The 13,978-nt window shown below is 38.8% G+C and overlaps 2 protein-coding genes across 10 annotated transcripts in view; one reads left to right on the forward strand and one right to left on the reverse strand.

Moving 5' to 3' along the window:
• The window catches only part of PCDH17 (protocadherin 17), a 90,441-nt gene extending 88,863 nt beyond the window's left edge, over window positions 1-1,578 (reverse strand). For 7 of the 8 annotated variants that reach the window (XM_039716773.1, XM_039716774.1, XM_039716776.1 and 4 more), the window contains exon 1: window positions 1,061-1,578. The gene's annotated coding sequence lies outside the window, so the exon portion shown is untranslated. Of the gene's footprint in view, window positions 1-6; window positions 113-1,060 lie in introns of those variants that run through there. The other variant, XM_039716775.1, reaches the window with a different exon arrangement.
• A 244-nt stretch (window positions 1,579-1,822) lies between these two features.
• LOC120505825 (translation initiation factor IF-2-like) overlaps window positions 1,823-13,978 on the forward strand; it is a 31,519-nt gene continuing 19,363 nt past the window's right edge. The window contains exons 1-2 of one of the 2 annotated variants that reach the window (XM_039716745.1): window positions 1,823-2,289; window positions 2,558-3,215. In XM_039716745.1, coding sequence (XP_039572679.1) covers window positions 1,954-2,289; window positions 2,558-2,596 — 375 coding nt within the window. In that variant the 5' untranslated portion in view covers window positions 1,823-1,953 and the 3' untranslated portion in view covers window positions 2,597-3,215. Of the gene's footprint in view, window positions 2,290-2,557; window positions 3,216-13,978 lie in introns of those variants that run through there. The other variant, XM_039716744.1, reaches the window with a different exon arrangement.

The following is a 13,978-nucleotide window of genomic DNA, read 5'->3' on the forward strand; positions in this document are numbered from 1 at the left end:
ACCCACCAGTTGACCTTCATCACTAGCAGTAAATATATATTTTGAGAGAAAGCTCAGACCGTGCTCAATCAGCAGCACACTTGGGTTTCTTTAAGACAGGCCAGTAGCCGCCGCCACCACCACATCCTTTCTCTCCGTGTATCTATGCGTGTGTGCGTATGCGTGTCTGAGGAGCTGCACTTTTCTCGATGCAGTTTAATTCCAGTTTGCTTTTCTCTCCAGCCGAGAGGAAAGCAACAGGCAACCCATAGCTGGACGCATAGATTAAAAAAAAAAAAAAAAAAAAAAAGATAGAGAGGAGGTGGGAGGGCGGGGGGAGAAAGAAAAGCCACCACACACACACACACACTCTCTCTCTCTTTCTTAGTCTCTCGCTAAAAGGGAAACAGTCTCTGTATTCACAGGGCTGCGCTATCAAGTGCCTCTCTTTTCTTTCTATTCAGCGTCTCCTTCCAATGACACTGCCGCCTAGCCCTCTTCATTTAGGGGAGGTGAGAGGAGGAGGAAAAACAATCCTTGCGATGAATAAAGTGGGAGATCTTTTAATCGATTAATTCGCTTATATTAAAAGCTATGCAGTTCCGCGATCAGTGTGATGCATTTTTTGCAGTCCTTTCAAAGCTTTAACAGTATCTCTGAGCATCTTGGTACAGGGGAGAAGAGCGGCAGCAATGCCAGATGCGTTCCCCCTCTCTGATACACACCTTGCCTAGTGATACGGTGTATAGGTAAATACTGGGGAAGGGTAGCAAAATATTATTTCAGGTTCTTTTAACAACCTGAAATAAAAGAATGGCAAATCCAGAAATGCAGGTGTTTCAATCTGCTTGGATGAGTCAGATCCAGCGGAACAAATCACATTCACTATCGCCTCATGTTCCTCCCTTCACAGACATTAGTTGCAGCTTCTTCCTAAAGCTTCTCTGACTCACTCTATAGACAGGAAAGAAATTAATCAGATTTATATTTTGGAGAGGGAGGAGGGAAGAAAGAAGAAAAAAAAAAAAAAAAAAAAAAAGAGAAGGTGGGGGTGTCGGATCCAGCTACACTTTTACTATACCTCTTTCTCCGGGAGACTGAGGATCAGGAAAACAAGGCTGTTATCCACTCACTGGCACAGAGGCGCGTCTGTCTCCTGCTTTGCTGAGTGTTTTTAACCACCTTTCCTCAGTGTTATGTGTGAAATAAATCAGAGATCTTTCACATTAAAAGAAAAAAAAAAAAAGCAATAAAAACATAGGTTTCCAATACATAGCTCACAGATCTAGTTCCGAGTCTCAGTTCTGCACTGTTTTTTCTCCTTTATTTGAGTCCGGACCCAAAGTACACAGTTAATTCTGCACCGTGTGGCAGGGAGGCTTTCAAACGCAAAAGAAGAAAAAACAATTATTCTTCTCTGCCTCATTGATGGGTGGCCCCTTGCAAACAGACGGTCGCCAGTCTTAGCCAGGCAGCACGCGGAGCGAACGCCGATCCCCGATAAACCAGATCCATTTCACCAGCCGCCCGCAGGTAAGTAGAGAATTCAGTGAAAATTCAACAGTTGGAGCCGCGCTCTGTCGCTCTGCCTCGCTCTCTCCCTCTCTCTCTCTCTCCCCCCCTCCTCGCCTCCCTCACTGCAGCACTCGCGGGGCCGCCGCGCCGCGCCGCGCTCGCCCAGCGCCGCTCTCCGACTGCCTCTATTCACCTCACGCCGCGGCTTAAACATTGATACGGATTCCCCGCCAGCCAATGGGCGGCGGCGGCGCCGGCCGGCCCCGGCGCGGCCGCCGCGTCCTCGCCCCTGCCTCCCCGCCCCCCTTATTTATTTATTTGTAAGACGTGTTAACAAGTCCTCCGCGCTGACGGGTGGGGAAGCGGGGGGGGACGCGGCGCTCCCGAACTCGCCCGAAGCACTGCGAGGGCGAGGACTTGACTGCGCGGCGCGGCCCCCGAGTGACCGCCGGGCCGGGGATGCGCGGCGAGAGAAGGGGCTGTGGGTGGGGGGACACCCCCGCCACCTCTGCCCGGCCCCGCGGGAGCTGCCCCGAGAGGGTCTCGCTCTCCCTGAGGGGCAGTTCCCGAGGGCGGGAGCCCATCGCCTGCCGGCGGGGAGCGGGGCGCCGGCAGCCGCGCCGTGAGGGGCCGGGGGCCGCAGCAGCGCCCGCCCCCGGCGCGCAAGGGAGGCTCCCGGCCGGGGGCGGCGGTGACGGGGGGAGGACTGAGGCTGGAAAGGTGCGTGCTCGGATTGCTGGAGGGCCGGTCTCGACCCGTGCGTACGGAAATGAAGCTACCATTTGTGACGAGCGTGTAAGTAGCAAGAATCATTTAGGGGAAAAGAGGAAAAAAAATTAAAAAAAATAAAACAACCAAAAAACAGGAAGAAAATAAACTCTGGAGCACTTATAAGACGCTCCTGAAATATTTTAGGAGTGTCTCTTAAGAGTCAATTAAGGCAGCTGCTCGTTTGCCTTGCTCAATAGAATAACCTTCAGCCCTGAGTTATTATGTCCATAAATATAATATGACTTGGAAAAAGTCTTGCAGATTTATAAATTCAAATGAGTGTTTTTTCCAGACCCGTCTTCTCGTCCTGAGGACCTCTTTGCAGCTGTGAAACAGATAGTTTGCCGTCCAGAGCGAGTCTGCTGGTAACCGTTATAGAGCTAATGCCGTGTTAAAATGCAGTGTATAAATAAACTGTGCATACATTAGTAGCAGCAGAAAACCACTACTCTCAGCCGAGCCAACTTTCTGTGTGAGAGCGACGGACAGATGAAATAAAGGATATGTTTACAAAATGGGCTTTGCTTTCTGCATGAGGGCTTCAGATTGGCTGAGGGAATTTGGCGTGCCCGGCTAAGTCACGTATTTGGAGAAGTTCCCTATGAAAGCAGCATAATATTAAAAGTGGAACAAACACCAGCGTAAGCCCCTGAGCTATCAGGAGGCCTCGGCTGACTGCAGCTTGAGTCCTCTGCTTTCCTCTCCTTCTTCTGCTGCTTATGCCAAACCTTTAGGATATCTCAGGATGTCCAGAGATTTTTCCACGCCAGTTCTGCTAATTGAGGGTGGGGGAAAAAGGGTCATTGCAATTATGTACTGGCTCCCTCTAGCGTGCCAGAGGTACTGCTGCATTTGGGGTATATCCCGTGTGCGTGCATCCTGTGGGGCGGGTGTGTATCTGTATACATACATACCGTGGGCTATGCGCTGTGCCTAAGTGTGCACGCATGTGGTAACACTAGTTTCCTTTCAGAGCATGAAAACACCAGCAGGAGTAAAAAAAAAAAATGTACTACGGTGGCATATACTATGTAATATATGTCTGACAGTGTTTCTCATGTTTACTTTAAAAAACAGTCTTGAAACACAGGATGATTTTTTTTTTTTTTGAGGAGGCTAGTGTCTTCATCACTTTTTTTTTTCCTCCACCCTGGTGAGTACTTTTTTTTTTTTTATATGACTCAGCATTACACAATAAATACTCTGACTCCACAATGAATTCAATACATTTGAGGGCACTCTGCAGTTTGTAAAACAAGTACTTGGGACTCTGAATTAAGGGAAAAACTATATAACCCTTTATACAAGTAACTGGACTCTTTGCTTGTAAAATCTGTATTTTTTATCAAACATCTTGCAGCTTACAACAATCCATTGATACCAACGACATGCATGGAATACTTAGAGGAAAAATAAAATCTGAAACACTAGCACTGGTTCTTCAAACCTCTGACTGAGTGCCAGGTGATAATGATAAATCAAACTCCTTGCTCTACAAGTCACTTTGGTTTTGTGGTGTTAAGTTCAGCAGAGCTGCATGTTAATACTCATTCTCAGGTATGGCTGATTATTCATTATTTCTAATGATTTCTTGGAAATCATGCCATCTTCACATCTTTACAAATTGTGGCTCTTAAACCCAATAAAGACTTAGATGCCTAACTGGTAAATTACACATTAAAAAATCGTGCCTGCATATGAATACATGCATCTGTCAGGCTGATGTTTGTTGCATCAGACAGTTTATAAGAACAAAATGGCATTTATTGATTTTAATCCACCTGTGCAAGTAATGAATATTTTATTAGTTTGATGATTTTACAGTATATCTATAATACTTTTTCGTCAATTTTTAGCACACATTACATATTTGATAGCTTAGACTGGCATCATAATTTCATATTAATTCATCAGAAATTGTTGTATTTTTCACAAAGAAGAGTTGGAAATTAAATGTATGATGGTAATGCAAATGAATGCAAGTAATACCTATATGTTTTGCCATGTCACTGTATTTGGAATATATAGTTTGTATTTGTTGCTGAAAAAGCAAACAAAAAAGAAAACAAAATAAAAAAGTCCTTATTATCAACTTGGAGAGAAAGCTGGTCTGTGGAGAGGCTAATACATAGAAAAATCACAAATCCTATCTAATAGAAATACACATATAGAAGACTTGTACTGTCTGCCAGATCAATAAAAGCACATTAAATACTCTGTGAAGGAGAAGCTCAACAGAGGAGCAAAGTCCAATATAACAGCCCTAACAATTAACTATGTATGGAGTTAAATTATGCTTTAGAATGCTACTTTTAAATACTCTGTTTGTTTATTGGAAGCTATAGTGTGATGTTAACCTAACTAACAAGTAGTAACAGAACACGTCTCCAAACATTTTTTTTAATTTATTGAAAACATGACAACAGTATTCAGTCTTTTTTTGGTGAAGTGTTCATGCTGAAATCCAATACTTTATTATTCTGTCTTTAGCAAAGACAGGTAAACTTTTCTTTTTCAAAAAATAAAAAAAGGAAATAAATAAGAAGTACCCTCAGTCAGAATTGTTGAAATGAAAATCTGTTGTCTTGGTGTGGAGGGTGCTTAAGCATAGCACAGAAGTCTCAGAACAAATAATCCCTAAACAACTAAAAGAAAATAGGAAGGCAAGGAAAAGATCAATATAGTTAAATGTCAAGGTTCAGTGTTTAAGTTATTTGAGCCTAAAATGTATCATTGAGAAAGCCTAAATCCAATCAGCTTGAGAACAATAGAAAGATGTAAAATTAGCAAGGCCAAGGAGCAAATTTGAGGAACAAGTAATCCATATATAAGACAATTACCTGCTAATAAACAAACATGCTTTACCTGTGTGAGGAAGCCATGACAAAACTGTCCAGCCTATTATTTAGCCATAGCTATAAACCAAAAAGTACTACAGAGAAATTATATTTTTGTACTTTAATACTCATAGAAAATGAAGACATTTCCTCAGGTCAGCTTCTTTTTAGTAACAAAGATGAGATGTGGGTGTGTTTGAGGTGTCAGTGGTGATATTCTTAAAGAGTAGAAAGCATCTAACTAAATTGTAGTCATCAAGCATTCTTACAGAATCTAAAAATGAGGTAAATGAACTGTTAAAAATATGCAGTCATTAAGATCATACTATGTTTGAGGATTAAAATGTACAAAATCTGTTTCTCTTTTAAAAAGACTAAAAGGATGATCAACAAATTGTGGTGATGAACAAATTGTGGTATGGCAAGATTTTTTTTTTTTTTTGGTAGCAGTAGTATTAAATGTATTAAAATAACAATTAAAAATAGAAATTACATGGCATCTAGAGAAATGTAAGAGAAGTACTGTCCAGAAACTCAAATCAATAGAAACCGTTCCACTGATTTGATCCATCCCATAGTAGCAAAGTAGTACAACTTGCATAGACTAAAATGACATTCTTTCTGTTTGTTAGTATTGTTTCAAAGTTGTAACAGAACAACAAATAAAACCCCTTTTGTTGCTCTGTATGTAAGCAGATTTATGTCAATTTAATTGTGAGGTCACACCTCACAAGCAAGACAGGTTGATGAGAGAATTGCTGAGAAAGGGAATACAAAATAACAGGGCAGTAGGTAAAGGAAAGAGAGGGTGTCTTAGTGGGCTGATGGGAGGATAGGACCCAAGAAGAAAGAGGAGTAGGAAAAGGCTGCTGAAGCTGAGCCCAGGACTATTTAAAAGGCTTCAGGCAAACGGAATTAGTGAATAGGAACTAAGTGTGAAATTCTCACTGGAAGACTTGATACCTATGGTTTCTATGTAGCTGGGAATATTATAGTTACAGTTGTACCTGTGTAATTTTGGAAACAGAAAAAAACATGCACCCACAAGTGTTTATTTGGCTTACAGAAAGGGTGAGTTTTATGCCAGATGTGAGGTCTTAGGATGTGTATTCTTATGCCTTTTTTCAGCCACATTATTTAATTATTATTTAGTACAATATACAGAAACATTTTTTGCTTTTTTATTACAGTGAAAACAGGGCACACTGAGATAAAACCCAGCGTGTTTCAAACAGACTAAGAAGTTTTCTTAATGAGTTTTTTTAAAACAATTTCTTTAAGAGCAATTGAAATACTGAAAACTGGTTTCCTACAGGTGTGGCTTTTAATTTTCTCTCTGTCACTGCTACCAGATTCCTCCTGTGTCTGATGGTTGCCCTGCAGCTATGAGTGGCTGGCTGAGAGGGACATGCTGCTGGGCTAGGCAACAGCTGCCTGGAAAGGTACAACAGCTACCTTTACTTCTCTCTGGGTATCAATTTGTATTGCATACATACCCATGCACTGAAATGAAATTTAAACTAAAACCACCTTTAAACCATTTGCAAATTTGATTGAAATTGTCCAGTAGCTCACAGAGTTGCTGGGCAGAATGATGAAGAGACAGAGACACTCAGATAATGGTCAAGGGGGCTGGTGTTTTTACTTGCATAGCCTCCTTTAAAAACAAAAACATTTTAAAATAAAACGCTTTAGCCATTTGATTATAACATGATGCCAGTGCTGGACTTAGGATATGGCATAGTGATAGGATCGTATGACTTGGCATGTTAACATAATGCACACACTGCCAGTACCAGTGAGATAGGAATACACTGTAAATACAGACACTAGATCCTGTGAAAAAGAAAAGGAAATATCTGTGTTTTCAAATGACGGATATTCTCTGAAGCATTTTACAACTTTTCTGAAGCAAATATTGTATGGATTTTTCTCAAACCTGACAATTTTTGTTTGCACAGTAAATTACATCAAACCATATAGAGATGAACAATATGATTTACTTCACTGAATAATGAAGTACTTCACTGATGAAAATCTGTTTTGTGAATTCTTTATGACAAGTTTGTTAGGGTTTAGAACACATAGACCTGTCATTAATATAATGATTTAAATATTTGTTTAAACATTTATAAACATAATTTTATTAAATACTTGGTTTAGTAGATGGAATTAATTTGATTGCAGTTATTGCTAATGGTTAATGTCTCCTATGTCTTTTAAAGATTATGTGGCAGGCCGGGACAATTTTTTTTTGTCCTGTTCCCCTTTGGCTTAGGCTGCACTCTGGAAATATTGTGTCTTCCTTGGGAATGGTCAAATAAAGAAATTTCTGGTAATGTGGGATAAAAAAGGAGAAGGAGGAAGGGGGAAAGAAAACAAAATCAAGAGTGAGCAGGAACTCCAATAAATGCTGAGAAAAGCAGGGAACAGAACTGCTATATACTGCTATATAACTGCTATATACGTCTGAGAAGGGAAGGAAAGAGAATCTTTTCTTGGGTTTGGGGAGTGGACTGTGCATAATCTGCAAACCTGCAGAGCTGCCAGAGTGGGATCATGCATGGACAAGAAGACCTGGCATCTTACATCAGCATGAGCCAGTGGGTGTTCATCTGCTCCTTTTCTATTCTAACTTTGGATGTTTTATCAAGCTTTGCTTTGGGTAGAATCTCATCTTTGAGATTTAAAATTTTCTTGGGAGTGCTGATAGTGCTAGCTTTAAGGAAAAGGTAGAAGCAGACCAAACTCAAAGATCTGGCTAAATGATTCATATTTTCCAGACAGAAGTACTGATAGAGGACAACGTAGGAGAAGCCAAAATTATAGAATCACATAATGATTTGGGCTGGAAGGGACCTTAAAATTATCTAGTTCCAACACCCCTGCCATAGGCACAGACACCTTTCACTAGATCAGGTTTCTCAAAATCCCATCCATCCAGGCCTTGACTGCTTTAGTGAATGGGGGTCAGCAAGTTCTCTGGGCCACCTGTACCCAATACCTCTTAACTCTTACAGTAAAGATTTTTTTCCTAATACCTAACCCGAACATACCCTCTTTCATTTTAATGCCATTCCCCCTTGTTCTGTCACTATAGGCCTTTGTAGTCAAAGTAACATTTCCAGACATATCTGAGTATATGAAAGATCAGGGAAATCAAAGAAAATGGAGACCCTAATCTTAAATTCTTGATAAATAAAAGACCTTAAAATTCTTGTTAAATATATTTTATGAGAGAAGTTTAAGGGCAAAGCCATGTGCTGGAACTCTAAGAAAAATATCTTACCTTTAAGGTTATTCTCAGTGAGAGTTGATATGGAACAAATATTTTCTTTCTCTTCATTAAAAAGAACATTTATCAGACAAAATTAGTGACCCAACAACATCTAAGAAAGCTACCAGATATTTCTCATGCTTCTTATGTAGGAAGGTCCCTAAGAATATAATTATATTATATTAATATTTTAATAGTAATGAATACATTGGAATTCACTGAAATTCTCAATACAGCATGTCTCTGAATCTCATCTCTTTTCTAGTATTTCTGTATTACAATTTCTTAGGAGCTAATATTTAGTGGCTATAGCCAAGGGAGTGTGGTAAAGCTCACTTTGCATCACTTTTCCTCACAAAGCACTGCTTAGAGATTGAAAACTGTAACATCAGTCAGACATGTGAGCATCCACAATTTTCATGTGAAGGAAGACCAGTGTCTTCAGAGCTGATGCTGCCACCTTCCAGTATTGGTAGAAAGCAGAAGATTGAGGAAGACTCTAGAATAATTCACATGTAAAGTATTAGGTAGTCCTGATCCACAGAAATTCACCTCTGCCAATATTCTTACAATTACTCCCCAGGTGGATGAAGATAAAACTTTAAAACTTCTGAATCCAAAGTGCACCTGGAAATCAAATTCCAGTTCCCTGAAGAGAGTAAGCCTGAACTTTAAGCGCAAAGTAATCTGTGTGTATCAATTTGTAGGAGATAAAGTTCATAGTGGAAACAAAACCAGTAACAAGAACAGCAACAACAAAGGAATTAAGCCAGATTTCTGGTAATTAGTTATTTCCTTTTTTTTTTTTCTTTTTCATTTTGGTTTTTCTAAGCTAGCATTTTTGCACCCCCTGACAAAATTTCAAACTCTTCTAAGGGTGTATGAAATTTCTTATACATTGGACACTCAAGATTCTTCAAGCTAAATTTACCTGTTATACAACCCTTTGTTTCCAGAGTATTCCCTTATTTAGTTATGCAGTTAGTAGCTCTACTTTAAACATGACTGATTGCAACTCTGTAAACAATTCTGTTGCTAAATCTCTGAGAGAGATGGAATCCCATTTACTCTCTCCTAGCTGCAATTTCAGAAGATTAGAAGGAAAAAACCAAAACCTAAAGTAAAAACAAAGAACCCAAAACAGGTAATGAAACTGTCTTTGCACCCCATCCCAAAAGTTCAGGGACACAACTAGGAATAAATTATGATTTTTAAAAAAATCTGTTCAGTAAAGTGTTACATTTGTATGCCTTTTAAAAGGGAGCAACATCTTTAGACTTTTTGTAGTAGGAACAAAACTGGATGGTTGGTTTCAATAGATGTGTAAGCTGGCAAAGAAACATTTCTTTGCCAGTTTACACATCTATTGAAACCAACCATCCAGTTTTGTTTCTACTAACCCTTTTCATTTGTATACTCCTGTGTGAGCTCCAACATAAACAAGACTTGTAAACAGCAGACTATAGATAAGCTTTCAAAATGTTGTGTGGCATTTTGCCCACATATCTGTCAAGTAAAAGGTTAGAATCTTCACTTTTTAAAGAAAAACATACCAATTAGCAGCAAGGCAAGGCTGTCTAGAGCATGAGGTTTTCAAAGTTTGACACATCTGTAGGTGCAACACGAGCCATTTATTTGTATGAAGCTCCCTTTCATCTCCTGATGGCAAGAGAGAATCCAGGGAGGGGCCCACCTATGAGAAATTTGCTCTCGGGAATTGCAAAATGAGGTTCTTGCCCAATGTGTCCAGTATATCTACAACTGCGTAACGAGGTAGGAGATGATTGTTTTGCCTTGGTTGACTACCAGATTGAGGTATCTATACTGGTTTCAGTGGCATAATCACCAAATAGGATTGTCAAATACTCTTATCCCCACTGTGCAGGAAAATAAGGGAGACTTGAGGGCTTGCTTCCTGGCTTGGGCTAGTGTGACTTCAGGTCACAGCAAAAGCTGGAGTGATGACAGCAGCCTGTGAGGGGCCACTGGTCCCTGTCCTGATGGGGCATTGGCAGCTGGTGCTCAAGGCCATGCAGGACTTTGGCTTCATCCTCTCAACACATTGGCCATCTGAGATAAGCTGAACTGACAGTTGGCTGCCAGCACAGAGCAGTAGGGGTTTCTGCCCCCCTTAGAGCCAGGGGTAAGCGAGAGAGGAAATAATGTTTCTAAAAGTCATAATTCCCTTCTCTGTTTGCTCCTGGGATGGTTCTGCTATACATCTCCCTTTCTGCAGGCAAACTGTTGTCTTACAGTCTTGTCATAAGTGATTAGTCAGAAGCCAGTGCTATAAAAAAGCCAGAACAGAATGTAATAACCAAGGTGCAAAATTAACATTTAAAATATCCTAAACCTGCTGCAAAAAGAAAAACAGATCCTAAAATTAAAATATGAAATACTGTATCTTTGAGACCACAAAAAACGCTTAGTGATTTTTTCTATCTTTAATAAAGACAAATTAAACAGGCTTGATTTTTTTTTAATTGTTTAATGTCCATGTCCTGGAAATTTGGTCCTTTAAGGCATCTTAATGATGAGGACATAAAACAATTTTTTTAACTCTTAAAAAAAGCATTTGCTGGATGCAAAAAATAAAGTAAGACAAACAAACAAAGAAATCTATGCAAATATAAATCTTGGGTAGTATTTCTGTCATTAATGTTGATGTGTTAGGTACCAAAACATGTTTAGTTTTACATAAGAAAGTGTATTCATGGCTGCTGCCCTGAGGAGTTTGGTGTCAGTAAATTAACATAAATGAATTGCTACAATTTTTGGTTTTATTATAATTTCTAAAATTGTTAGCAGACTTAACGGTTCTACATACATCTAGAGATAACATCTGAATTGCAAATAAATCACTACGAAATATATGTTGCAGACAGTTTTATTTAATGTGCAGAGGCATTAAATATTTAAAGGGCTAACTTCTGCCATTTGCCTGTTTCACTAAGTGTGTCCACTGTGGTGTATAAAGGAGAGTCTCCTATATTGGGAGGGGTAATGTTTTAAGGTAAGATTTGTTTTACACTATAGGTATTTAATTTAGAGCTAATGAGTCAGTTATGTTACCAAAACAACATAGATATTTTAAATACATTTATTTAGATGTAGAGACTATATAATTAGGTTTTTTATCCTTGTTTTACTCTGTATTTCTTAATAGCTAATTTCTGTTTAACATGCAGTAACTTGTATCGAACCTAAATGAAATGCTTTTTGCAGGATTGTTTTTTAAATCTTTACCGAAGGAGTAAAATTTGCTTTTTTAATTAAAAACTTATTTGAAAAGACAAACTAAGCACATGTAAGCATCTCTAAGGCACAAGAGCGCACCATTTAGTTATGGTGAGTGATGATCAGGATCACTTATATCCTTGTTTATGTAATGCTCTAAACACACCTTCACTGCCTGGAAAACTCTGTCTGCCTGGGTACTGCAGGGCATGCATAGTGCTCGCTGCCACCTGACCTGTCAGGGCACAAAGCCTGTCTCAGAGTCCACCAGGCAAGTTCAATATCTCACCCTTGTTTGAAGGTGTTTAATGACTCAGGGTATCAAAAAGACCAAGTCCTTTCTGACGACTGGTTGACAGTTTTGGGGTTTTGTCTCATTAGAACAGTCATAAATACAGTTTATCTGCACAGGGACTGACATCTTTAGTGGACAGGCTCGATACATGGAATGAAATTCCATGAGAAACAATGACCGTTTTACACCTCAGCATGTTTCTGCTTCAGTTGCAAGGCTTTCTCTTTACTTAGCTTGCTTTAATGAAATTATATGCGAAATTTGTATGTAGGTAATTTTAATTTATAAAGATGAAGCAGGTCACACACTTCTCTTTCAAGCAAGTGTGCCAGAACAAAATTAAAGTAGATTAGTTTGTAGTGCTTGGTGCACTAGTATTAGATGTGCTCATCCTACAGTGATGAATGTCTATCGAAAAACCTGTGTGTTGGAGACCACATACGACCACAAGAAAGATAAAAAAATTGCTAGTATGAGGTGTCAAACTGTATAAAATATATTAGGTCACAAAAATATCTTAATTCAGACATTATTGAACACTTATTACAATACATAATCATATAGAAAATTGCTGAAGAATTGCATTTTCAATTGCTTTGCTGTTTTCTTCTCTCATGTAGTGTTCCTGATCATTGTCTCTGATTTTTAAAGGCTGTAGTCATGTTAGTATAGTATTCACTTCTTCAGCAGACATTGATTGTCTCTATGGTATTATGACTGTAGTCCTGATCCTTCTCTTGTAGACCAAGTAGCTACTTATTGCATTTTCCTAGTAAAAGTTCATCAAAGCATAACCAGATTTCAGCCTTCACCTGTGTGATCATCCTCATATTATTTGGTTTATATGATGTGAAAATCACACAAGTCCTCATGCAACTGAATTTCTAAAGAAAAAAAATTAGTGAAGTTTTAATCACAACTTTTTCAAGGAGTTTGTTGGGGTTTTTTTGTTTTTGGTTTGTTTGGTTTTTTTTTTTTAACTAATAAGTGAGAATTCTAAAGCTTTTCTTGTGACTTTTCTAAAGCATTTCATATAGCAAGCTCTTTGGTTTACAGACTTTATGAGAAAGAATTCACAAACAGGGGCCATTGTTTATTGTCCTGTAGTAAACAGCAACTTTCTCAAGCAACTGGCTACAGTCCCAAGGGAATTGGACCCCTGAAAAGCCACTTATCATAGAGTAAATGCATGAAAGAAAAATGTTAAAAATTCACAGGAGGATTTTGAAAGACCTCAAAGACATTGAATTATTGTCTATGCTGTCTAGCTCAAAGATTTTAAAATAAGGTACAATACAAAATTACCCCTGGCAGATCTAAACAATACATCACTAAATCCCCACATACACGAAGTGTAGGCCCCTACTAAGTAACTAAACTTTGAATATTAATCTCTTTATTCTGTTTGGAGACATTATTCTTTTTCAATATGTTCATTTAGAGTTGGAGCTGTGGATGCTCTCCGGTAGATTCTAATACATTGTTGTCTTTCCACTCAGTGGACCAAAAAAGAAAATTAGTGGTCACACCTTATTACATAAAGGGAACAAAGATGGTTAGTACACAGAGTTAAACAAATACCAATATCTTGGGGTACTTACTGTTCATAAATGGCATGAATTTAAAATTATTACATCTCTTCATAGTTGGCCATAATATAACCAAGACATAGGAGTTACCCTTCTGAACAGAACAAATTCTCATTGGATTTAACAGGTCTTTTCCAGTATGAAACATATTTATGCAATTAATTAGGAAGGAAGATATGATAAAAACATGACCTTTTTTACTTCTGTGAAGTAAATATCAGGTGTCAATATTAACAGTAATGCAGCTAACATTTCTAATGCATCAAGACAACTATTTGGAATATTGACCTATGGAATAAACAAGTATTGAGATTTTGTCATCCCTTCTAAATGTCACATCACTGAAAATCATACAGGGAGAAAATTGGAACGTTAAATGGAAAGCTGCTGTGTTCCGCAGTAACAAGGAAACTGAGACCCATGGGCTAAACAACAGATATTGTCATATCCTAACCCTTCCTTCCTTCCTTCCTTCCTT

The sequence above is a fragment of the Passer montanus genome, unplaced genomic scaffold (genome assembly GCF_014805655.1).
Source record: "Passer montanus isolate IOZ18808 unplaced genomic scaffold, ASM1480565v1 scaffold36, whole genome shotgun sequence".
In the NCBI taxonomy this organism is placed as follows: Eukaryota; Metazoa; Chordata; class Aves; order Passeriformes; family Passeridae; genus Passer; species Passer montanus.